The sequence below is a fragment of the Aptenodytes patagonicus genome, chromosome 8 (assembly GCF_965638725.1).
Source record: "Aptenodytes patagonicus chromosome 8, bAptPat1.pri.cur, whole genome shotgun sequence".
Taxonomy (NCBI): Eukaryota; Metazoa; Chordata; class Aves; order Sphenisciformes; family Spheniscidae; genus Aptenodytes; species Aptenodytes patagonicus.
In genome coordinates, this window is record NC_134956.1 from 17,579,564 (window position 1) to 17,605,999 (window position 26,436).

Consider the following 26,436-nt stretch of genomic DNA (forward strand, 5'->3'; position numbering starts at 1 on the left):
ACAGCTTTGCAGGAAACCCATTAAAAACAAAAAACCACAATAATCCCCCTCCAAAAATCTTCCCCATGTATCGTAACTGATGGACTGTGATATTTTCGTTTTACCTGTGAAGCTACTGCTCATTTCAGGTACATCATCCTCTTCCTCATTCTCTGTATGCACTATGCCAGCATTTTGCATATCATTGTAAGACTTGGTTCGCTTTGGAGTCGACTGCTTGGAGCCAGACTGCAGGTTTTGCAAAGCATCGGGGGAAGTCACTTTCCCACTGAGGGGCTGGCTGGGAGGCTTGGGCGTTCCATAATAGTTACCTAGGCAATAGAAACACATTTGCATCTTCAAAAGAGAGCAGTTTATAGCAGCAAGATTTCTATTTTATTTTCTTTTCAGTTCCATTAAAATCTCTGTCTCTCCCCACAAGTAAGTACATAAATAAACTAACACACACCATTCCCATTTGGGGGGGGCATATTTCATCCCTAGAGCAGACACAGAAATATTTCTTGCCTTTTAAGTTGTTCTTGTTGAATCTAAAAGGAGAAGCAATGGTTGCATTGTTTAGGTGCACTGAGCATACAAGGGCTAAAACAAAAGACAGTCATGGTGAATAGCAAAACTTCATCTCGTTACATCTGAATTTCAATTAGTAGCCTTTTTACATGTGTGCACCCACACAATGCTGTGGCAGATCTGGAGTGAGCCCGGCAGAAAATAAAAAATTCATGTCTGCCATCACCCAGATAAGTGATGAAAGGCTCGACGGCCTGCATTAATACACAGGTTCTTTTAGGGTGGATGTTGCATTTAAAAAGCAAAAACTATGCTCTCTCTAAAAGAAAACTTTGCCAAAGGAGATTAAAGGAAAGGTACCACTTGGCACTGCTTTCTTCAAAGAGGAAGCTCAGCAGTTGGGTCAGCTTGGGTAGAAGTGAACAACCAGACCTTAAAGCAAAACTTGAAAGGACAAAGACGCACCCATAGTTACGCAAATGCACAGTCCTTGGCAGCCATCGCTAGATGTGATGCAAACAGTGCAAAGTGCTTGGGATACTTTGCTGTCATTGACCGTGGAAGAAATACAGAATAAGTGCAGGTTCATTGATGCCAGAACCCCACAGAGGTATTTCACCGTTCCTGTTTCACCTCAAACACAAGTCGTGTTTGACTTGTGTCAAAGCACAGTAGTGCTTGACTTGCCCTGAAACCCTCCACAGGAATCTCAGGTCTGGAATCGGTTCCCGCAGCACTGGGCATTATAGGAATTCAGGCCTATTGCAAGGCGCATCTTCTACTTTTTATACAACGATCTGTGATATACAATAGTTTTACATAAAACTCCCCAAATTTTCCCTTTCAAGAATCATTATTAATTTTCATTTGCCACCTGCGGATTCCAAGGGTGAACTTAAAAGTTCTCCCTACGCTCTCTGGCATGACAAAATATAAGGGATGCTCTCCCATATAGCTTTGTATAAACCCATGTGGGGGTGCACGCATACAGCTCCAACTGTGGCAGCAGCACAAAATTTTTCTCTAAAATATACATGTACATTTGATTACATTCTTCATCTATCTCCATAGGCTATGTATAACCTGAAAGCATTTTTCAATTTTTCAGTACCTAATGATGTTATATATTTAGTATCCATTCCCCAGAAAGCGTACATGCCCCTTTATTACCCCTGTTACACTAGATGGAAACCACATGCCAAGGGCAGATTGTGCAAAGGCACTTTAAAACCTCATCTGTGCTAAAAAGCATTTTTTTTTTCATTTATTTTTATACATATGCACGTGTATTTTTGTTGCAGAAGCCAACATCATTCATACACTGAGCGATGACACTGAGTTTAAAGTTAGCTAAGCAGCTCTGCATTGACCTGCCCCACTGCTGGATGCAGTAGTTCCACTCACCCGACGTATTTCATACTGCTCAGCCATCACACACTCGAGGTTCAGAATGACATATCCTTATTTCAGTTTGGAAGTACCAGTTGTTTATCTCAACTCCTGTTTAGCTGACTGAACTGCTTTTCCCTTTAGAGCATCTAAGCCCCTTATAACCCCGAAGCTGTGCGTGTTGTCAGCTTTAGGGTAAGGCCACAGGGATCACGCACGCCCCAGCACTCGCAGATCTCAACCTGAGACTCTGGAAGGTCTCCGGACATATCAGGAGCAAGGGAGACCAGGAATCATCCTGGCTCAGGCTGGCAGAGTCCACCTGGGAAGACCAGTTTGGACACACGTTGCTATCTTTCCCACTCACTGCCTTCCAGGAGGAGAAAAAGTCTTTCTTACAGAGCTGAGGCTGGAGAAGTCGGAGGAGCTCCTATCTCCACGTTTTTACAGCCGGAGTACTAGGACAGCAACACGTGCAGGTTTGTCTTAACAAGGTGTGTTCGAGCCTGTATACAATGTCGTGGATTCAGCTCCATAGGAGCAGCAACACTCCGCAACGCTTTCATCTTCTGTTCATCATTTCAGAATCTTAAATGTACATTGATGCATAATTTATAGGGAGAAGGAAATTACTTCTTCTGGAAAGAGCCTCTAATGGGGATGGAGGTTCCTCAAGCAGGTTGCAGTCGCTGCTAGAGAAATGATTCTTATGCTCTATATACTGCAGGACTATTTTATACAAAAAGAGGAGGAATGGGGGAGAGAGAGTGCAAAGGGAAAATACAAAGGTAGGTGGGCAGAAAAAGGATAATCAACCCTGCTCCCATCCCATCCTCTTCGGCATTTCTCCCGAAGAATGCTGCCACTTTGGGTTTAGGGTTTTTTTATGGGTTTTTGTTTGTTTGTTTTTACAGAGAAAATGTGTGTTTTCTAAGCATGTTAACTGCTAAGCAGAGGTATCCATGTGTGTGCTATATAAGTGAGAACAGCTTTTATTTATGGCACTGCACATCACTATTTTGAGCAAAATTTATTTCAGGCCTTTTGTAAATGGTTATATCTTTTTTGCGATGGATGCAACAAAGTGAATGAAAGGGATATATAGATGTTGCTAGTGTGGATTTTTATTTCTCCTGGACAAGAACAGAGCACAGATGTTACCATCCCTCCTCCAATTACAGAGAAATATATGATTATATCTTTGAGTTTTGTTCCTTTTCAGTTCCTCTAGCAACAAGCAAGGCTGGAGTTCCTAACAGTTCACGGAGAGCTGTTCCTCAGCAGAAAAAAAGGCTTCTTTAAAGTATTTCAGGTTTGCCTACACCAAAATCATTAGTCACTTTTCAAACCGACCATGGTTGTTGGTACTACTACCAATGAATAATTATTTTCTGCCCACACAGTGTGCTGTCTTAGAGGGATCCCTACAAGTATATATGAACAGATACAAAGAGCAAATATGAATTTGAAACTGAGCACGGCTCTGCATGTGTTTTGTTTTGCAGAAACGCAGCCAGTGGGGCTGAACTTTTCTTCTTCTTCCACAGAAGGCAGATTCAGCCTGAGTCAATATTCCAAAAAATCACAGCTCTTCCTTCAGATTCACACAAGGACATACAGGTTTGGGAAACAACCCAGCTCATAATGAAAAACTGCAAAAGAAAGCTCCAACCCAGCTTCCAGGTGACATGGAGAATGAGAGATAATGGAAATACTCTCTTTTCCTCATGTTTGCTGGATGCAGTCAGACCTATTTCTCTTCTCTAAGCAGTTCTTTTTGAAGACATGGCACGTAGGCCCAGGCGTGGGGGCAGACACACCATTAGGAGGGACTGGCACTTAAAATTATCATTGAAACTCATGTTTAATCCTAGAAATTAGAAAGAGAAAATATTTACCCTGTGACTCAGAGATCCAAACGTGCACCATTAACAACTGACAGTGAACAGCCCAGCAAGAGTTTTAAAACACTCAGACTCGACATCATTTGTTCAAATTAAATCTGTCAATGTTTATGAAAAAACATACATTTAAAAATATGCTTTAACAGTGTTTTGTGAGCCACTTGTAAGCCTAAAGAAGGGGCTAACTTCATAGCCAGTGTAATTTGTACTGAATATCCAATCAGCTCTAATTATTAACAGCATGTTACATGTGCATACACAAGCATCTGTCATCCCAGAGGATCCCAAAACATTTTCTAAAGGCAGCACAGTAGTCAGGGCAGGACTCCCCAGGGTGCAGAGCTCCCTCAACGGCTCAAGTGAAGCTCTGCAAAACTTCCGAGGACTGTGTCCCTAACGTGATGTCTCAACGCTGGAAAAGAGCAGCCCATCTCCCAGACGAAGGAGATTTCTTGATGAAGACAGCGGGAAAACCCCTACTTTTCTGTGGAAATGCCCGCTTTGAAGCATCCAGCATGGCAGAAACGGCACTTTCCCATGTCAGATTCCTATGGGAACCGGGCCCCTACGCTTTACCCTCTTCTCAGTCACATTTGGATCCTGCCTACAGCAACCAAATTAATAGCTAATAACAATGCCTTCACTCAGCAGATGCACGTGCCATTAACTGAATTCCTTGTCATCACCTTTCACTAACCCTTATTTTATTCAGTCCCTTGGTGCTTAAAGCTTATTTAACCACAACCAAAGTTTGATGGCAGCTTTTACAGCCAAAACCATGACTTAATCCATGCACTCTAAAGTGTCACTCAGGAGAGTGCACAGAAATAGCAATAATAATGAAAAAAACCCAGAATAGCTATTTGGAATGAGTTGATTTCTTTTCATCTCCTTATCTCAGAGTGTCAGCAGATTACACATTTTAGCATCACGCACAGTAATTAGACTTTGGAAACAGCTAATAACAACAATAAGACAAGTTTTCATCGTCATAACACTTCTTCCTCTGCCAATTCAAGCAGCGATCATAATCAATGAAAGCAATCTACAGCAGCTTCTACCCTGTCCTGCAGCTTACAAATTAAAGAAATGCTGTCAGCCAAGAGAACTTTCTTTTTACGTTTTAGAAAGCTAGTGGTAATGGAAAACTTTTCTTATATTTCAAAATAACAAAACAGTCTTATTGAATATTTCCCTGATGGGTAGTAAATTCACAGACAACCTTAAGTTTTTTATGTGACCTGGAATTTGAAATGTAATACACGAAAATACACCAATTAGCTACCCTTAAGTAAAATAACTAAGAATCTAATCCATAAGAATTTCTGTCAATCACCATTCAATTCAATTCAAGTTGAAAGGCCTCCATCCATCCAAGATGCTATTTCTGGAATGTGCAGAAATGCACAAGAACAGAGACGCAATCTAAAAGGGTCTAAAATGGAATGGATATGACAGTAGGTGGTTCACCTTGCAGAGAGGGAAGATGAGACCATGGAGGCTGCTGGCGTGGGGACAGGGCAGCAGAGCCACATGGAGAGCTGAAAGAAGGCAGAGGAGCTGTGTGCAAGGTCAAGCACGAGCTTGAGCATTAATCCTCACGGTACAATGCCAATTGAAGAATGTGGTCCTAAACCGTAAATTTCAGTTACTTTAATCTGTAGGTGTTGGCTTTGCTGTAGCTATTATCTTTTTTTGGGAGGAGGAGAATTTGTCTTGCTTTTCTGGTGTGAAGAGATTAGGCCTGGGACTGGGAGTGCATTTGTCTCTCAGGAAAGTACTGAGCAGAGTTCTTGCAGTTCTGAATTTACCGACGCCTACTGTGAGGCATAGTTTTGCAATTATAAAAAAACCCAAGAAACTCAAAAGCCTCTGCGTAGCACAGAGGACCCTGCATGCACGAGAAGTGCATCTGATCTTCAAAGCCACCACTCTGTGTTCACAAGGACTCCATTAACAGCTCACGTTTTAAAAAGCAGTTCGTAGCTTACCGTATTGATGCAAATGGGTATTTTGGGAAAGAGACTTGGAGATAAGCAGCAAAATTAAGCAAGGCCTTGACACGAAGACTTTAAATGTAATTATTAATGTAATTGTTTTCTTTACCGAGATGCAGCTGCTCTTCTCTGCACTGTACAAGAACCAAAACAATTGACCCTTAATTTTAGCAGAAGAGCCTCTGCTCATCTAATCCAGCAACAGTGCTTGTGTCTGATTAGCACAGGATGAATTGATTCCTGGGAGCAGAGCTCCTGCTACAGTGTTTTGTCTGTTCTCTTCCCAGATCACATTCTGCTACAGATTTCTACATTTAGATGACAGATCTGGCTGCTGTCTGTGGGATTCACCTAGCTGCAACTGCACATTGATTAGCAATTGCCTTGAGGAAATTCAGAGTATCCAGGCAACCGGGAGGCGGCCGCAGATACAGCATCTGGATCGGAAGCAAAACATAGGCAAGGAAGGAGATCTCAGAGAAATTAACCTGCAATATATGCAAATCCAATATGCTTTAAATAATAGATTCTCTGTCAATTTTTGCAGTTATTAATGGTGAGGTTAACTGACAGATCAGTCTGGGTTTCTTGTTAAATTAATCAAAATGTTACAATATGCACATTTCAATTTACGTCTGAAATTTAACATATACTCCAATTAGTGTCCTTAGAGGCAATGACAGCATAGCAGAAAGTCACCTACAGATCAAATCCATCTCATTTATTCGGATTTTTCCCATGTCGAGATATCACTAGGTATTGCCACATGCTATTGTTAACACTCATGTACACCTGCGTCCAAGCACATTTTCTGCATGGAAAACTTCTAACGAGCCAAAACAAAGCAAAGATACTTAAAGTAACACATAAGCAGTAAGACTGGGGTAGTGTGGGGCACGAGATGGCTATGGAAGCTCAGGGTGTTTCCTGAACTCAGCTATATTAGAACAACTGTTATATCCACATGCAAATAGACAAAAAAAATCATAGGGAACATAACCAAGCATGTGCTTGTGCATGGGATATACAGAGAACACAGGAGAAGCAGCTGGAACACACCCTACCTAGCACAAGGCTTTAGGAATCAAGAAAATGCGATGTTAAGCCATAGCAATATACAACTCTTCTTCTTGCAAATACTGAAATATTTATATATATACCCCCACCACAAGGATGTGTCCCATTAATACCTTGCCTCTCCGGAAGGCGGTGGCATGTGTATCACAGCTCGCAGCGCGGGGCGAGCTCTGCAGTGGAAGGGAAATGGCACCGCTTGCAGAGGCTGGGCTGCCTCCTGGAGCAGAAGGGCTGCCCAGCTGCAAAGGGAGCTGGATAACATCAGCGAGGAGTAGCCAATTCTAGAGACAGTCCCGAGCACATCCAGTACCAAGAAACAGTGCCGAAATGTGCCTGGCTGCCATCTATCAATGGACTACTACGAACAGCCTTCAATACATCAGACCGTGGTTAGAGAGTAAATAATGCCTTAAAATAACCTGAAATCTAACTTAGGAAAAAAACAACCAACTCATCATATCCTTTTTTGCCAGAGCTGTTTGGGAACAACCTCTTCCCCTAAGGTTTGTCTTCTAAGATGCATCGAGAAACAGTGAAAAGCAGGACTGCTAATGAACAATTTCAGACAGAGCTCACACTGGAAAACTTCTTACTGAAATTGCACAGAGAGAAGCCAATCACGGATGCCACGGGAAATTCAAAACCACTCTAAAACCCTGTCAGATATTTGAATATTTGCTTTTAGAGAGAGTTACTTAGCTACTACTTTAGCCATTTGTAGAATGAAGCATTGTTATCAGATGATACTTTAGTATAGCAGCACTCATGTTTAACACTGATAATTGTGTACATACACAAGAACGTGTTGTCTTTTTTTCTTACTAGTGGGTTTAAAAAAAAAAAAAAAAAAAAAAAGAAAGCAGAGTATAACAGCCAAAGATAGAACAGGAATCTTTCTGCAGTGCACAGATGTTAATAAGTGGATATTCGACATGATACATTATAATGGTGCTAAAGGAGCCATTATGATTTATTGAGTCAATCTGTAGTATGGAGACATTAATAAGCGGATCTTATCTTATTAAGTGGAACATGTTGTTCCGCTGCATGGGCATCCCCAGCATCTGCCACCCTTACTCACCCAATTTTCCTGCCATGTTTTGCATGCCACAGACACAGCTCTCATTTCAAGGTTGTACCAAGTTGGCCAGACCCACAGGCTGCAAAGACACCAGAAGAGCAGCAAAGAGAATCCAGCCATTTTGCTAAAGCAGCTGGGGGAGTGGGGCTGCTGCAGAGAAACCCAAGGAGAGCTAGCACATCAGATAAATTAGGCTAAAGGCATCTTGATTTGAAGCATGTTGCTGAATACACCTCTCTACTTCAGCTGAAATTCTAACTGCACTATTAAGGTAATTTATTACACTCATTAAGTACTACAATTGGAGACCCTGTCTACAGTAACTAGTTTTATACACTTTAAAAATGTTAGCAAGTCACCCCATTACATCTTAGTCATGAGACTAATGCAGATTACTTATTACTTCTCTTGGCAATCACATAACACTTGTCCTGAGAATGAAAGATGATGCCTTGACAATAATACACTATAATGTAATAACCTTTCACATGTTATAAAGTGCAGCACTTTTTCTTCTGAGGATCACTAAGTGCTGGGCAGGCATGCATTAATACAGCCTCGCCAGACCCCGGCGACACAGCCATCCCCATTTAAAATTCAGCCACCATGCTAATGTCCCCGCGCGTCTCTGCACACCACCCATCTCCGCTGCTGCATTCAGCACGGCCCTCTGAAATAGCATCGCTTCTAGTCTCTCCCTCCTATTTGTGATAGCACATATCTGCAGGCACAGGATATCTGCTGAAATATTAATGAAGAGAGAAGTAAGTGTTGTTTTAATATTCTCCAGGCCAGTAACCTGAAGTATAGAGCAGTTACCTGATCTGCCCAGGGCCACTCAGCAGCTGCGGAAGAAATGGGAATAAAACCTAGAAGTTGTGGTTCTGCTCAAAACAGACCTCCCTTGGGGTCCCTGTGAGAGCCTGCAATTCAAATGCAGAAGTAATTGCTAAATAATTAGTAACCTACACAATTACTTCCATGCATCCATCAGTATTTTATGCCCTGAAGGATCAGTCAATAAATGCCTGAGATTACAATTATCATGGTTTCCTATCCACTAGAAAGCCTAGATAATGTGCAGTCTAATAAGATTTTTCCTTCCTAATGAGCATTGTCAATGGGAATTACTAACTGGCTTGAGCGTGTTGCGTGCAGCTCTACCAGCATGCACATGGTGCAAAACCCACCAATGCTGGTGCAGCATCGCAGCTTTGGGCAGGTCTTCCAGGATTTCAGCTCCAGCTCCTGGGTTCATGGGATCAACATGTAGCTTTCATTAGGGGAAAAAAGAACTTTATAGGCTTTATGGTTAAAAAGCAGCATGTTAAAACTGGAACTGAAAACCTCAGGAATTAAGGCTTTCAAACATCCCCTCCCACCTGATCAGGATTTTTGGAGCATTTTGGGTGCGGAACACACCAGAAAGGTGACAGGTGACCAGAAAAGCAGTTGCCATGCCCTCTCTGCATTCACCGGGATGTGAATCAAAAACTGCCCAGAGGAACCTATTTGCAGCGCACCAGAAGAAATAATAATGACACATTATGCAGCCCAGTAGATAGGCAACACCTTTTTTGTCCTATTCAGCTTGCAGTTTCTTGCTTTGCAATTAAAGCACTTTCAAAACCCAGGTTTTTCTTTTAAAACCTGCTGCACACTCCTACTCTTTTATGGTTTCCAACTGTTTGCTTCTGCTTGTTCTTTATTCTTTCCAAATCAATAGTATCCGTATCAGCATCAAAGTCCTGTGTATTGCCGCTCTTCTGATGGCTCCCTGTTTCTTAATCTTTCTCCCCAGTTCTCTTCAGTAACTGTTACTAAACAAATGCTTGTGTTACGTGTTCTCCTGCAAGGCTCTTCCCAACGACAGTGCTAGTATCTGGGTGGCTTTATGCCTTCCAGAGGCAAACAAATGTCATCCAGTGACGCCAGAACTTTATCCTGATCATTTAGGTCAGACTTCCTCTCCAGCTGCTGAAACACAGCACAAAAACACAGAGCATCCATCCATCTCCCCCCCATACCACATTCAGATTCTTAGAAATTAAGGGCCAGAAGGCACCTCAGGACCACCCTGACCCCAAACCACCAGCCTGCATGAGCTTGTGGCTGCTGGGCACGTGAAAACTTCCCCATTTGACATCACTACTCTCCATTTCCTAGCATTCCCCTTCCTTCATCTCTAAATCACCTAATTACACTGTAATAAAAAGCAACCCTATTTTTGCAATTGTTTGATTCCTACTCCGTACAATAGGTGGCATTATTAATAATAAAAGCCATGCATTAAAGGTATTATTTTATTGTTCTCCAGAGAGAAATAGAAGATTGTTTCCTTTTGTTGGGTTCCATCCCTCTGGTTTAGAATAAACCATCACTAGCAGGGTCAAAAATATAATCAACTTCATCATGATGGTACATTTTTCAAAAAAAAAAAGGCGGTAGCAAAATGCAGCATAAAACAAATTATAATTAATCTAAGACTATAAAGCTGGGCAATAACAAAGACTTGGACATTAGAAGTCTAACTTACTTTGTGGTCTGGGTTTTTTGGCAGATTGGGGTTTTTTTACAGACAAAAATGCTGGTGATTGCAGCATTGAGTCTGAATCACACCATCTCCCAAGATCTAATTAAGATCAACACTGTCTTGATCAATACAGCTGTAAAATAAGATTTCCAAAAAAAGTACAACAAAGCCATTAAAGAAATCTCGGAAGGCAGCAAAATCATTTCTTGAAGCTGTAAGTGAAAAATTAACTTTATTTATTTCACATTACAATCAAATAGTAATGTGTCTTGATGCGTATGTGCACACATGCATCATCATTATTTGCTTTATTCTTATTGATTTTTAGTTCCATGGGCCAGCTCTCCAGAACCACTATGCACCAGCATCACTGATGTCAACGGGGAAAGAGGCTTCTCAGCACTTCTGACAAATTATTCCTTTAAAGTTCAGACGCTTCTATCACCCACAGAAATGAAATACGCATTAGACTTCTGAGAAATCAACCTCATCTTCAGCTACTCAAAAGAGCAACCCATGAAATCTAAACAATTTAGCTGCTACTGCATATAATCACATAAGCAATGAAATGACCATGTTATAACTGTCCCAGATGGGTACAGCATTTCCTGAAAACTAATTCCCAGCAAGTCCCAGGAGCCAGCTTACAGCCAGTTACCCATTTTGTCTTTCCAAGTGGAAAGGTCACCAGAACAAGTACGATCAGGAAGTAATGGCGAGGCAGTTCAGCTGATCTATTTCGAGCACCATGACAAAGAAAACTAATTTAGTGTTATAATTAGAAACATGGAGAGGAAAAAGCTCATTTTGGAGAAGTGCTGCTGCTGGAACGTTAGCATTGGTGCTGATGGAGCTAATCAGCTCTGAGAGGTGGAAGAGTGAAACCAAACTATACATTTAGCATCTTCATGCAAACCAGGTTTGACACTGCAATTGTCTGCAGTTGGGAATAAGTGCGAGGTTTAAAGGTGACCTTACAGAGAGTTTTCAAAGAAGCAGACTAAACAAACAGTGTTTCAGGACTTTTTTTTAGAGCTTGAAAACCAAAACCACATGTCACAATCTTTTTTGTTCATATTTGATGACTACTTTTCAAAGACTATCAGCTATTTGTGTGTAGTTCATGGTTTTAAATGTATTTCATGTTACTTACTAACAGCTGCAAGAATAATGCTTTTTCAACTTCTTGTAATTACAACAAGACCCATTTAACTTCTTGCAAATGGAAATACGACATGAATGAACTGAAGGACACTGGAAGGACTTTCAAACCTGTAACGTGTTTCTTTTCATTGTCTTCTCAAGAGGTACAGTTGAATGTTCTCCAGGGGGGAAATAAATAAATAAATAAATAGCCACCCTAAAAGGAGTTTTCAATTTAAAGGAGATAGAGATTGCAGGTTTAGTTACACAAATCCTATTGTGTATCTAAATATGGCCAATTTGCCTTGCATTTTCCTGGAATTCAAAGCTATCTTTTTCCTGCTTTCACCCTAGTGACATTTCAGTGCTCCTTGGCTGTCTCAGTGCTGTTGTTTGTAAAGCTGTTCTGTAAAAAGGGTCAACACAATGACCCAAGTTAGAAGTAATTATCCAAGAGTAAAGAAGAAGAAAAAAGGCCAAAAGCAGTGCATCATGTAGCTGCATAGTGAGACACAATTGGGTGATGAAGGATGTGTATTTAGGGAAGATGAAGGGAAAGCGAGACAGCAGGAGGGAAGAAAAAGTGACCAAGGAGATGGGCTATAGCAGATACAAAGAAAAGATGCATTTTCATTCACTGCCAAGCTGTCTTCCCTCACTATTTCTTTACCGGATTTCATACTGGATTTTCCTGGCGTACGGATGTTAATCTTTTGAGGTAGTTAACTTGAAGGGAAAAGACAAAAGCACAGCAATATTGGAATTCCTTCTCTCAGGGTACCCAGAGAAAAGAGAAGTAGAGCACTAGGATGGAAAGTGAGGTCCTAACTCAAGCTGGCTAAGACAAGCATGGGTTTTGCAAGCCTGGTGTCCTACCACGGTTATTTGAAGTGCTTTTTCACTGCCCACAGCTCCATACCTTCGTAAGTTCCTACTTCCAGAAGAGTCCCACTTCGCTCCAACTCCAGAAACTCCTCCACAGTCAGAAAGTTATAGTCCACACCAGGCACTTCTCCTTCTCTTGGAGGACGGGTTGTGCCTGAAAGGAAAAATTAGCACGTTAATATAGTTGTTTTCTTACCAAGACTTAAAAGGGACAATAAAAAATGATCATAAAGATCCAACAGTATCTCTAAAATACAATTCGGTGAGCTACACACAGAGCAGTGTCTAAAGTTCAGCTAGAAGTTAGGAATCCACATAAAAACAAGACGAGACATAGATCACAGGTTGAGCTGGCGGTACCAGTTGTTCCACCCAACAACAATGTTTTTGATATTCCCAGAAAGACCCTCTGGCAAAGAAATCTCTCATATCACATGCAGAAACACAGCTGGAAGAGTTTGGTATCTGGGAATATGCCAGCAACTACCTTCCTGCCATTAGCACAGTCTCTCATACTTCAACTTCACTAAAATTGCAATCTGTATTCTCAGATAAGGCAACTTCTTTCTAGCTTCCACTATTTCTGTGTCACTTTATCTCACCAAATATTCTTTCACATCATAAAGATCTTTTCTCCCTTATTTCTTCTTAATATTTTATCTCTATTTATGCTATTAGTTTTTATTCAATGTTAAAAAGTACCGCGAGACAATTTTGATGCACTGTTCACACATGCTCACTAAAGAGACAACTTTCAAACTCTTCTCATGGAAGTTCACCTATAAGCTCATTCCAGTTCAAGAAATACTTTTTCTTTTGAGTAATAATTCACACTGAATCTCTCTCTAGCACTCAACAATTTAAATAGTACCCATGGAGAACGGGGCTCTGATCACTGCTACTCTGCCAGCTCTGAAACCCTTCTCCCTTCTGACCAATTTACAGCCCTTTGAAGCATGGTATAAGATGAGTCATTTCATGACTTTTTGCTAAGATGGCTTGGGCCACTGCATTTTAGGTCACTGAGCACAGCTTAATTGATTAGGATCAATTTCTGTTCACTAGCCTTTATTTTCCACGACTCCGGAGGCTAGGAGATGGCTGGATTCTGTACATCTGAGATTAAATATAAATGACAGATTTACAGATGGTACAGGAAACTGAACTTTAGAAGAAAGAGCAGCGTTAGAGAGTTGGAGGTGTCCGAGTGCTGTGGCCGCAACCAATCTGCTGGCTTGGGAATAATACCTTTAGAGATATGGAAACCATACCTAACATTTAATGAAGCATGATTCCTCACTTCTGTGGGACTCTTCCGGCCCCTGGGCAGTGCCTTCTCAGTGCATACAATTTCTTAAACCCTCTATAAAAGGACTGAAGAAAGTATAAAGAAGCTGAGCTTCTGGAAACTAATTGGGAAGATTCCAGCTCTCAGAAGTTGAAAGAGCATAAATTTACCATGCCTGCATCTGGCAAATGTTTTCCTCAAGTGCCAGGGAAGCGGAAAGTCTGCTTATGCCCTATTCATCTGAGAGACTGTTCAAGAGGTCAGTCTTGACAGAGTGATACCCTTGAAAGACTATCACTAGATTAATTTCCTTGATAGACATCCACTTTCTCTAACATCCTCCATTTCTTGTTTCAAAATAGAAACTCTCCCTCTTTTTTTATTATTTACCATCAGCCTTCAGATAGTCTATAAATTCCTGTGCTTTTTCTATCATTCCTTCTCTTGGAGCTGTGTGAATGAGGAGGAAAAGCAAAAAGGGGATGGAAATGATGATGGATATCTTCACCCTACTAGCAGAATTACTCTTTCCTATTTGAAAGGATTCAATTTTGCATTCTTTGTATTCTTGAATCCTTACAGTTAGACTACAATGGTTTTTACCACGTAGTTTGTAACAGAGGACAGATGTCTTTCACAGATTTAGACCAGAGAAATACTGGAACTGCACCACATGCCTCTCTCTGCCCGAGCGTCTGCATTTCTATCTAAAGGCAGGCAGCGAGGCTGAGCGGGCAATGCCCACGCAGGTCCCTCCCTGGCATGCAAGGCGCATGCAGGCACCCAGGATGAAGTGGCACAGCTTGGACGCAGCACCTCCTCCCTGAGCATCAACATCGCTGTCGATGTTCAGGCTGTGAGGACCCTCGCCAGGGCATCGTGGCTCCTGCCCCCTGCCAGGTTCCCCTAAACCAGGCCTACAAGAGGTAAGGAGGAAGAATGAAAAGCTTCAGCAATAAGTATGTCCAAGGATGTGCTGGAGCTGTCCCATGCCTGGAGCACGATGGAAGTGAGAATTAAACTCTGTAGTGCGCCTTGTCCAATGCATCAGTCAAACATCACCCTGAGCCATGCGGCACGCAAGCCGAATGACAAAGATTGGGACATACTTTTTCCCAGTAACTGACAACACGCATTCATGAGACACAAAGATCGGGGGACTTCAGGATTCATTTTACTTTATCTTTTAAAGCCGCCTTCTTTTCTTTATCTATATCTTCCCACAGAAAGTATTTATTAATCTTTTTTTTTTCCTTCTGAATTTTTATAGCAGTGAAATTGCAGTCAGCAGTTTACTAGTGCTGGCTGCCTATTTGACATGACAATTATATCTCTGCCATAATTCCTCCTAGCCATTTTAATGGATCTATTTGTTTCATCTCAGTGTTCTTAATTTCCTGAATATGTTCAAGGCGAAAAATCGCAGATGTGCTTGCTATCAGCACGATTGCCTGCAACACACGCTGAGTGCATTAGAAACACCAAGTCACCGCGTAAAAGAAAAACATTACATCACAGAGATAACATTTGTCACCTCGCGTCGGTCTCCAGCAACAAACAGAGGGAAAATAAAAACTACACTGGTTAGGATATCTTATCTGGGCGAAGGCGAAAAACCCAACAAGTTTCCATGTTGCTGTCTAGAGCAAAGATGGCTTGCAGATGCTCGGGCTGTTATCCTGCTTCACATCTGAGCAAGTGTTAGTGAATGCAATTCAGAAAGGCAGGGGAAAGGGAAAACCCGCCTCCGTTTTTCTTGTAGCAGAATGACAGGCTGCCGGCTGGACACACGCCTGGCAGATGGCATTTCAAAGAGTTTTCATGAACCATCTGGGATGTGTACAATGATTACAAACCACACTTACAACAAAGCCAGAAGGGTTGCTTCACAAGGGGGTGGGGGGAGAGGGCGGGCGGAAAGAAAGGGAGAAAGAAAAGAAAACCAAGAGGCGCGTAAGCAAACTCGATGACTTTTCTCAGGCACAGGACGCTAAGAATAATCAGCACCTTCCACCCCGAGCCCTTCCACAGCCTGAAACAACTGCTCGACTACTGTGCAGCATGTGTGTGCACAGCCGAACACCATCGCAGGCTGCAAGCTACCGTTGGAGCTTTCTGCTGATAAACTCCAAATTGTAATTAAGTCTCCCATCATTAATGTGACTTAATTATGTACAAAGCATAGTGTGTGTGTGTCCTCCCTCCCCCTTTAAATTGCATTTCAGCATCCTTAACACAGGATGGTCATCACTGAAGGAGAGGGCTATGGAGATGACTGTACGTTTTATCAGAGCTAATAGCAGATCAGACCACTGCTAATGGCAGAATTAATTGAGCACAATGAGTGCTGTAGATGGCCCAAACAGGAGTTAAGATACTCCACTAGAACAGGCGAGCCAATCATATTTAAATGTGTTAACCTGCCTGCCATGTTTGCACTGAAATATTAAGTGGCATCAAATCTTATTGCCATTAGATAGCAATTTAACTAATTAATTTGAGCTATGCCCCACTGTGTGACTAGCTCAGATTTGCTAATGCTGCAACAAGAAGGAACTGGAGGAGCAACCGAGTGGTTACCGACTCCTTCTGCACATTTAATGGTTCATAAACTTTCACTATTATTTGGCTAGAATGTCCCACAACGTATAGAACTAGTTAGAGACATTAAATTCACAGGGGAATTGCTCAAACCTTCTGCAACCACAGCAGACTTAAGAAAATAAATAAATAAAAATAAGGTGAGCATTGCAGGTTTTACCTTCTCTCTTGGTCTGGGGAGGTAAAACTACATATAACATGGGTGGCTCAGATGCTAGGTGAAACGTTTGCCCGGCTGTTGGTTTGGTTACCACATCCAAGCTAGCTGCATCCTAGTTTATTCATGCACCACTAATGCTTGGGCCATAGAAGAGGGATCTCACCATGGGCTGGACACCCCGCCTGAGAAATTGCTTACAGACACAGGTGAGTTTGCCCACGCAGAGCCCAGTGCTGTACTTAAGCTAACTAAATTAAAGTTTGTCATCCATGCCTAGAATAACTGGACTGTGGCTCAGATGTACTGATGACTATGAACTATTATTCTGAATAATTTAAGTGCCCATTTAAAAGACAAATAGCTGCTGCTGTTGTGTTGCCTATCAACCATGCTGACAATTACCCAACATGAGCCACAATTATAGTATGGCCAGATTGTTAATATGTGATTCAGGGGCTGTTTAGCTCCTTATCAATCTACCAGGGCCTCATGTTAAGCTGTTAATAGCCACTGATGCCCCGCTGCTAAATTAATCAGAATCTTTGCTTATTGTAAAGACTTCAAAGGGGCCGTAGTCACTTCAATTACTTTCTTGTTAAAACAAAAAAAAAAACAGTTCCTGAGCAGTAATTCTGTTACCATGCACCAAAACAGCCCCTAGCAAGTCATTTAGAAGTTGACTTCTCAAGTGCAGAACACCTACATCGCCTTTGCAAAGCAATGATTTCTGCAAACTCCTTATCCGATTCCACTGGCTGGCAATGATAATCTGGTGAGCCACCAAAATATAGCTGATCAAGCCACAACTCATTTGCTTCTCATCTGCACTGACCAGCTTCTCTTAAAATGACAGATAATGTGGGAGTTGTACGCTCAGAGTAATGATATAGTTGCTACAACCATATTTTATACAAACTCAAGTCACTGGTGGTTACCACAGGTGAATGGAACTGTAGTAAATAAGGTTTTAACGTGAAGCGTACAGGGATGCTACTGACTCCCAAAGCTGCAACGCCAAGCACTGTTGCGGGGGTTTGCTGAGAGGCTGTTTGCAGGCAGGTTAGAAGGAAGGATGCTGTTCTTGCCATTGCTCTTGAAGACTGGTCTTTTTCTTCATTCAGCAAGAAGAAGAGACTGCTTTCATCACCTACACTGAAAAAATCTTCAGCTGCCAAGGAAGAAACATATTAGGAAAACAGCCCCTCTTCCCTCTGCACAGTGTTTAGAGGTCACCTTCTTCCCTCATGTCACAGGATAATTTGGAGAGCCTCCTTTGGCTCTCCTGCATCTGGCACCTACGGTGCCAGATAACTGGAAGGCAGGACAAACTCCACATAGCTGCTAATGGCAAGTGGAGAAGGGAAAAGACACAGAAAACCTGGTCTGTCTCCAGAAGAGGAGACTTGATTAGCAGCCAAGCTTAAGGCAGAACCTACCTGCATCACAGTATTAGAAATAGCCTTATCTACATTAACAAAAACTAAAGTGTAACCTACCTGTAAGAAAACACTGTACACAGAACTACTTCATCTTATTGACTTCTGGGGTTATCCAAACTTAAGACTACTGATTGGGTTTTTTCAACAGCAGTTGTAGGAATTGTATTTGGACGCTGTTATGCTCTCTATTACACACGTGTGTGTCCCCACTTGCCTATGGTAAGGAGTAAGGGGTAATTTATAGTTGTAACTACATGAAGATATGGAAGTTTCAGAGCGGTCTAGTCTGTTACAAACCAAACATGCTTGACTTATAAATACAACTTGCTCCTGAAACTTGAAACTCAGGAAGCTCATTCTGGGATTTTAAATGTTGCCTGTCCCTTCTCTAGCCAGTGACTTGATACCTATAAACCACAAGAACGTGACAAGCATTCAAAGTGTCTCGGTGGTGGAGTAGAAATTCAGTCCAAAGGAGAATGTGGTCTGTCGCTAGAAATTAATTCACGGCTCTGTTAATGATGCATGTGCAGGAACAGATGTTGATTGACTCTTCCTGGCCACACAGATAACTGCAGTACTAAAAGCAAATTTCTGTCACTGTGGTCAGCAGGAATGACTGATTAAACCCAGAAAACAGCTGGCCAAGACAAACCTGTCTTTCTACAGACACATTTCAGAGAGAAACGCATTTCGTGGCTGTGGTCTAAAGTCATTTTTCTTCTACAGGGGGAGATGGAAGGGATTTGTACAAAGAGGTCATTATCTCCTTCTGCTCCCACCAGCCTTTCCAGCAACACTAAGTGGCCTAAGCTGGATCCCACAGCAGCAGTTTGTGAGGATCCCCTCTTGCTCAAAGGACTGTGCCAGCCACGCACACGAGCAATGGCAGGTCAACCCTCAGGGCATGTAAAAGCCGCTCTCCCTTTTTCTGAGGCGCCATGTCCAGTTGCATCTCTCTGGCCTTTTTCTCAAAGATGTACTGACTGCCTGGAGCCTTCCTGGATAAATGATTCAGCCAAGCCGCGCAGCAACAGCTCGGAGTTTGTATACCCTCCAGGCAGCAAGTTATTTTTGTCCCTTTTAAATCTATTTTGGTATTCCTGTGGCCTTCACTGCGACCAAATAAGAACATTGATAATCTTCAACACATAATTTATCCTTATAGCATTTTGAGGTAGAGAAAGTGAGTTTGTTTCCGGTTTATAGCAGAAGATCAGCCAGACCCAGGCTCTCAAAGGACTTCAGGAGCCTAATTCTAGAGAAATCAATGGGATTCAGGAAACCCTACAGATCAGGATCAGGGTCTAACAGATTAAAACGGACAAAAATAACTTGCTGCTGCGTTGGGGCTTTGCAAGCTCATTTGTATGTGTCATGAAACACCATGCCGTGGCTACACAAAGCCAATTCAGCATGAGGGGGTTCGCTCTCGACTGTAATATCAATTTAAAAGAAACTGATAATTACCTGATGACTAGAAGAAGTAAGGGTACAAAACCTGCCACACTCCCCAACAAAGCCACTTAAAAAAGACCTGTTTAAGGATCTATGCCAAATATTCAAATACAGCAGCACCTCCCTGACCTGGGAAAGTACCACCGATGGTACTACTGCAGTGTGGCAGTTGCTAATGCAGTTCCAACCTCTTCATGTGTCCTTCAGAGCATTCATTTGCTTTGTCGTAAGGAAAAAAAGAGTATTCTGGCATCAAATCAAACATAAATAATATATGTTCTTGGGTTCGCAATAACAGCAGCTCGCCTTCTGAATCCCTCTCTTTGAGTGATTGCTGTTACCTCAGCAGACACCTGCAGCCGAATCCCTCTCATTTCCCACGAGGTGGGACACCCACCAAGAAGATTAAACTTCATGAACTAATGAGTTTGCCATTAATCCTGCGTTCATGGAGTTCAACAGCATGACATCCAGTAATTTAAATTGTGAATTACTGATGAAAAAGCAAACTACGTACCTCCTTGGCGAGAAGACCTTAGCTGTAACTATGCACAATTTTATTCTAATATATGGATTAGTGTAATAAAGTGTAATTTTATAAATCAATAAAGCTGTAGTAACAAGATTGAGCTGTAGTGTTCTGCTTTTAAATATTGGCACAGAAATGAATTAAAATTGCCATTTGTGTAAGTGTGTATGTGACTTATGGGAAGTGAAATTAGCTGAAAGTAAATTAACAGGGTGATTATATACTTGCATTTATATTCAGTTTCTCTCACATATACATTTTTAGAAGTCTAGATAATGCTACAACCATGACACACACCTTTATTTCAAAAGGACTACCTTTCTTCTACGTAAAAATTGTCATAGTTACTTTCAGTAGAAATTTTGTCTATCTTGGAAAAGGCTACAGCTGAAGATGGTAAATTAAATAGATACACTGGATAATTACAGAGCACCCTTATTAGCTGATTATTTTTAATCCTGTAGATCATTCACTCCAGACTATCTCAACCCAAAACTAACCTGATCCCTGTAGTGCTTGCTCAGGGCTGCCCCACATCAGCCATCTCAAGCCTTACCATGCAGAGGCACAGCAGCGCTCTACGCTGCACGCCCAGAGCAGCTATGGAAAAGCACAACGCGGATTAAGATGACTATTCCATACAAATATGCACATCTGTATTAAGTACAACAGGCCAAAGGTGGGGCGGGGTGTGTGTGAGTGCTTAAAATCTACTTTGAAATACGTCACAGGAGACCTGGGATGTAGGGTCGCTCCCATGCAAACAGCACTTTCAAGCAAATACCTCACAGTCTTATTTATACTCTCACATTATAGGAAGTAGTTTATCTGGAGGTACAACATATCTTCCTTTATATCTGCCTTTTTCATGGCTACTTGCAAAGCTACCTGATTTCTACAAATTGCCAAAGAGAAGGTGTAGCCCAGCCTGAGAGTTTCACAAGTCAAGGGCTAGCATTAAAACCAAGCTGTGAACTGGTCAGTAGAGGCACTCAGCTGCTGAGAAACAAACCACCCATCAGCTCCCTGTCATGTCTGGCAGAGTGGCTGAGCTTAAGATAGCGTAGTATTAAAAATTGGTTTTCATTAACTATTGGATCTCCATGTGGCTTGGTACACGTTTTGAGTAGGTCATATTTGAGTAGAATAATAGAATAGGCAATAAATAAAACACTCTGAAACCTTTTGCTTAATGTTAGAGACAGAAGACTGGGAGGAGAGGGCTTTGGGAAAGATGAGGGGCCAAGACAGCACTCGGGACTGAGTGTACTGCAAACCCTCGGAAGATGAATTGCCAAGTCACAGAGCAAAAAGAGACAGAAAACCATGCAAGTCAGATAAGCTGAGTTCACTGGCTTTTCAGGAAAACTTAAGGGGTTTGTAAACATTGCACAATCCTTTTCACCCACCATGAAGTACTGGAGGAATTTCCCAATTTGGTGGAAGACATGCAGTGGAGTCTTGAAGCAGAAATACACTGAACAAGAACACAACGGACAGTTTTATCTTGGGTTTTTAAAATAAAAAAAAAAAAACAAAAAAAACTTGTTTGGGCAATGTATGTGACTACTCTAACCAAAGGAATAACAAAAAAACCACATCAGAAACTACTGTTAGCCATATATGTGTAAATTTGTCTCTCAGTGAGATTAGCAGTACATCTTCCCAGGAGCAAGATTGCCTGTTTGTTCCCCACAATGACATTACTACACAAGCTGCCACAATTCTTGGAAGGAAGAAACTTCTTTCTTTTCTTTAAAACTTGGATACAAAAAATTTTAATCTCCCCAAAACAAGGTATCCTATTTTCTATTCTACTTCAGGGCTTCAGTCACGCCCTATGAACAGATATTGTAATTAAGCTTGTAATAAACCGATTATCCAACACAGACCAAACACCTGCAGTATTTCAATTCAGTTTTTATTAAAAAACAATGTTTGCTTTTGACACCTGCATACGTACGTGCACATATGTCCATGAAAAGATATTCCGCACTTTAAAGCTGTAGTAATAAATAGGAGATTATTTGATGTCCGCTAGCTCAACTGCTTCAACAAAGATTACTTACCCCCTCTTGCTGTTTGTCTTCCGAAGCTGTTTGTACTGCCGAGGTAAGTACAACACAATGTGGGTCATCCCTGGTTGGGTGTGATATAAAACTCTTTCTGTTGACTTTAATTGCCCTTCTAGCAGACCTTTAATTTGCAGTTAAAAGTCTTAATAAAACACCTCACCTAACAGCATGTGCCTAAAACTAGATCAGTTCATTAGTCTAATCTCTGTAAGATTCCACCATAGAAAGACAGAGTCATACAAAACCTACACATTTATCTCTGAGGCATTGCCTGAAGTTTGTTTCAGTGACCACATCCAGTCTACTGAAAAGAGAGACTGAGAGAGAGGGTTTTTTTAAAAACAGAACACCATTCCATCACACTTCCACAGGACATCAAACCAGTCTTTTTCCCTGAACAACATACACTGGAGATACTGTCTCCACGGTATACTTTCTCCCCCTAGCCCAGGGCCACGAAATGCTATAAACCTAATGGACTTCCAACTGCGATAACCTCATCACACTCTCAGAAAGCCACGAGTCTCCTGTGGCTCTTCAGTTTTTGGCTCTGCCCACTCACCAACCCTTGGTTCAGATGGGTCTTGTTCCCTGACAAATCCTCCCTGACCAGTAGTTTTCCAGCTTCATATTCAATACTGACCAATAAATGCGAACATATCAGATATAGCAAGAAGTATGCAGATTATAAAAACACGCAGTTATGAAGCCATATGGATGCACTTACTGTAAAACTCAAGGGAAGGACTAGAACAGACAGCAAATCTACCCAGCAATATGTGCATTTAGGCACTATTCCCTACAGATCCTGTCCCTTAATTTTACCTGTTCTTAACTGCTACCAATTTCTGTATTTTTTTTCAGTAGCTCTGTATGCACAGCACGCTTTAGTTCTTCATGACTGCTAACGCTTTAGCTGGTTGAAAACATTCTCCTGGTTCACTTTCTGTAATGTTGTGATCAGGTAACTGCTCAGGATGCTGAAAAAATGCCAAACGTTGAGAAATTGATTGGTGTTTGAATTTCAGATTAATTTCTACTGATAATTGGAAGAGTTAAAATGTAAAAGAAAACAAATACATTAATTTTAATTCTTCTCTTACCTCACTGAAATAAAAACTATTAGAATATTTTATTATTTACAGTACCCTTGCTGTAAATTCTACACCCCCAGCTCTAACACAGAAAGAGCTTATTAATCCTTATAGTTTTGTAAGTGCAATAAAATACGAAAACACGAGTTACAATACATTTTCCTCACTTTTAATTAAAACATTCCTTGGTACAGTAAGCCTGCTGGTTAGGTAGCGCATAACTCTGCATCTCTGCAGTCCGAAGCTAACTGCCATGCTATTGATAATGCATACAGGCTTCTCCATTTATTTTATTGCTTTTTCAGTTGTACACAAATAATAAAAACCTTGCCTCCCAATCCTGTCACCACCTATGAATTTCATAGGATATACACCCACAGGGTGCTTTACTCTGCCTTTCTGAAGCCAAGCACCACCCCTATAAAATACTCCAGTGCTTAAACTGGGGACAATGACATAGCGTTTGGCTTAAATGGTCTTTGCTTCATTTCATCTGATGACTTCTAGCTATACCTTCTCTCTGTTAAATGTCCCTGTGTAGGCGTTTATAGCTCTGCGTTCACACAAAACAATCATTCCATCACATTACACACTCCGTCATTTTATTAGCTTCTTGCAAATCATTTTCTGCAAGTGCTCCAATTTTAAATGCCATTTTAAACTCATTTGCTGGTTTACCAGTGCCCTTCTGGTATTGACTAGCCAAGAGACGCCACATGGAGCCATAAAACCAGCAGCTCCCGCTTTCACTGCGGCGAGTAATTCCAGAGTATCTCCAGGTCCCCACTGTCACTGGTTTGAATCCAACATAAATAAACAGCACACAAAAATTATCCTCGTGCAACTGTCTGGCAGCCCAAACAAAATGAGCTATTCCTTGTCTCGCCTCCAATTCCCGACAAACAAAAACACCACCAGTTTTAGCTTGTACCTGCGTCAGCATCACACCGAGGATAAGGAAGTAATCCTCAAAACCACAATTACCTCCTCGGCTTAGACACGGTTGGTGGAGGATGATGTGATCTGGGGTGTTGAGAAGACAGTTTTCCCAGAAATCTGCTTTCTCACGCTACTAGATCAGTACACGCCTGGAAAATGAATGCCTGAAAACACACAATCAGATCTAGGCTTTAGAAAAACACAAAGATGAGATCCTCTCAAAAGTATCTGTATGTTATTTGACTTAGAAGACATTCAAGTGATTATCAGAGAGACAGAATGTTTTTTTTCAGGACAAGGATGATATATAGCAGATAAGACCTTGCTAAAAAAATAAAGTTTAAACCTAAACTCCAGCACTTATTTTCAAAGTGTGAAGCATTTATCCTTTGACAGCTGTGCCGAGTCCTTCAGATGAGCGACATAGGTGAAACCACTTTGCCAGACAGATGCTGATACAGAACTGCTAATGGCACTTGCTGCAAATCACCTGTTTAGTTCAAGGCTATCCCAATTGCTTCAAGACCAATTCCCATGCTTCGCATTAAACACGTGCTCAAGTTTCTGCAGGATAGCAGCCTAGAGGCGATAAAAGTTTTGTGGATCAAAGAAAGAAACAAGCTTTGTTTTGGTCTTATCTGGGGTTCTGACTCGGGACACTGCTGATCTAAGGTGATGTGCGGTCCCCGCTGCCCATCACACCGGTGGAGGCAACGAGGCTGGCAGGCACTGGTGGTCCCAGCTCCCAGCACTGCATGTCCCAGGACGGGACTGCCAGGCTTCACCAGAGGCCCATGCCGACGTGCTGGGCTGTGAAGGGCAACACACGTTTTCTTCACGTCTGCTCTCACAAAGGTGACAACCAGTGGCAGAGCAACATGGCAGTCAGAAAGGCTAGTGACATCTTACCTGATTTCAAGTAGATCTACGAGACACGGTGAATCAGAGACTCGATTACCAGCCTAACCATTCATTAATCTGTTAGGAGTCTAAATTCTCAGTACGATGACATACAGATGTGTACTTAGATGAAGTCATAAGTGAAACATTGCAAAAAAGCTCAAACATTCAAGAGCATGATTGGTGGTGTATTGTTCTATGACACTGGAACCATTTTTTTTAAAGAAACATTTCTCTCACCCTGTCGAGGAAGCATTGCAGAAAGGCAAAAGAGAACCAGAGAGGAATCCCTGCTACCTCTGCAACCGCAGGATGAGGGTGACCAAAGCCCAATGGATGTGACATAATGTAATCACAGGCATTTAAAATATTTAAAATAAAAATAAAATGAACACCCAATTGTCCAATATCCATCAAAAAATCTGAGCAGCTCCCATTTGTCACTATGTTTGCCTTCAAAACGCCTTCAGCAAGGTGGGAAGATGAAATTGCACCCATTTTTCAGATGTGTTACGGAGGCACAGAGCAGCCAAGCTGGCAGCCCAAGCTCAGAGCCGATTAGGAAGCGAAAGAGCAGAAGGTCACTTGTGTCCCACGATTCTGTGGTTAGCAGACAACATTTTGGGGTTAATAGCATTACGAGCTCTGTGATGCTGATCTGTTGAGATAAATGTGACAGTCCTTGGTGATGGCTTCATCAGAGGGAACTGCTGACTCAATATTTAGGCGTAGCAGCGAGAGCTGTTTATGTGCATACATTGAAAAACAACAGATGACTTCTAGAGCAAAACACATGGGTAAAATTCTCACTCGAGGCAATACAAAAGAGCCAAAGTAGCTAAAGCACTTTCCCACAGTGACTGTGCAGTAAAGTAAATTAGAGCTCTGTGTAGCAGTCATCCATTATCCCATATATTTTCAGCAATTCTGAGATTAGTAACTGGAAAGAGCCAATAAAACAGTATCACAAGGAAATATACATTCTCTTGATGAACTGCCACTCACTCCTTTCAGGTCACTTCATACCTCAACAGAAAATTTAAAGTTTGAAATGTTCACTATAGCATTTTTCCTACCACTATTGCCATTTGTTTAAGTTATGCTTTATACTTTCTAGATTAATGAATCACACTAATTATTATTTTATTATTTTTTTTCTTTCTGACTGTTAAGCCAAATTAGGCTACTTCCAGAGTTGAAGAGGAAAACACAATTATTAACATTTCCAAACATCCATTTGGCAAAAAACGTGGTGAGGGGAAAACATTGCCGTGAGTTGTGAGAAATACCATCCTCTCCTCTTACAGTTGTAGCTCTCTTTCACCTACAAGAACTTTACTTGAGATAGGTCAAGACTGTAAGCAAGTATACTTTAAAATCACAGCTCTGAGACATTCTTCAAAATACATAAAAAGTCGTTAACACTTGTGCTTC

The 26,436-nt window shown here is 41.5% G+C and overlaps 1 protein-coding gene across 21 annotated transcripts in view; it reads right to left on the bottom strand.

The window, feature by feature from the left end:
- The window catches only part of MAGI1 (membrane associated guanylate kinase, WW and PDZ domain containing 1), a 365,853-nt gene that overhangs the window by 80,315 nt on the left and 259,102 nt on the right, over positions 1-26,436 (bottom strand). For all 21 annotated transcript variants that reach the window (XM_076346597.1, XM_076346594.1, XM_076346596.1 and 18 more), the window contains exons 3-4: positions 12,554-12,673; positions 105-311 (exon numbers count right to left, since the gene is read on the bottom strand). In XM_076346597.1, coding sequence (XP_076202712.1) covers positions 105-311; positions 12,554-12,673 — 327 coding nt within the window. The remainder of the gene's footprint in view (positions 1-104; positions 312-12,553; positions 12,674-26,436) is intronic.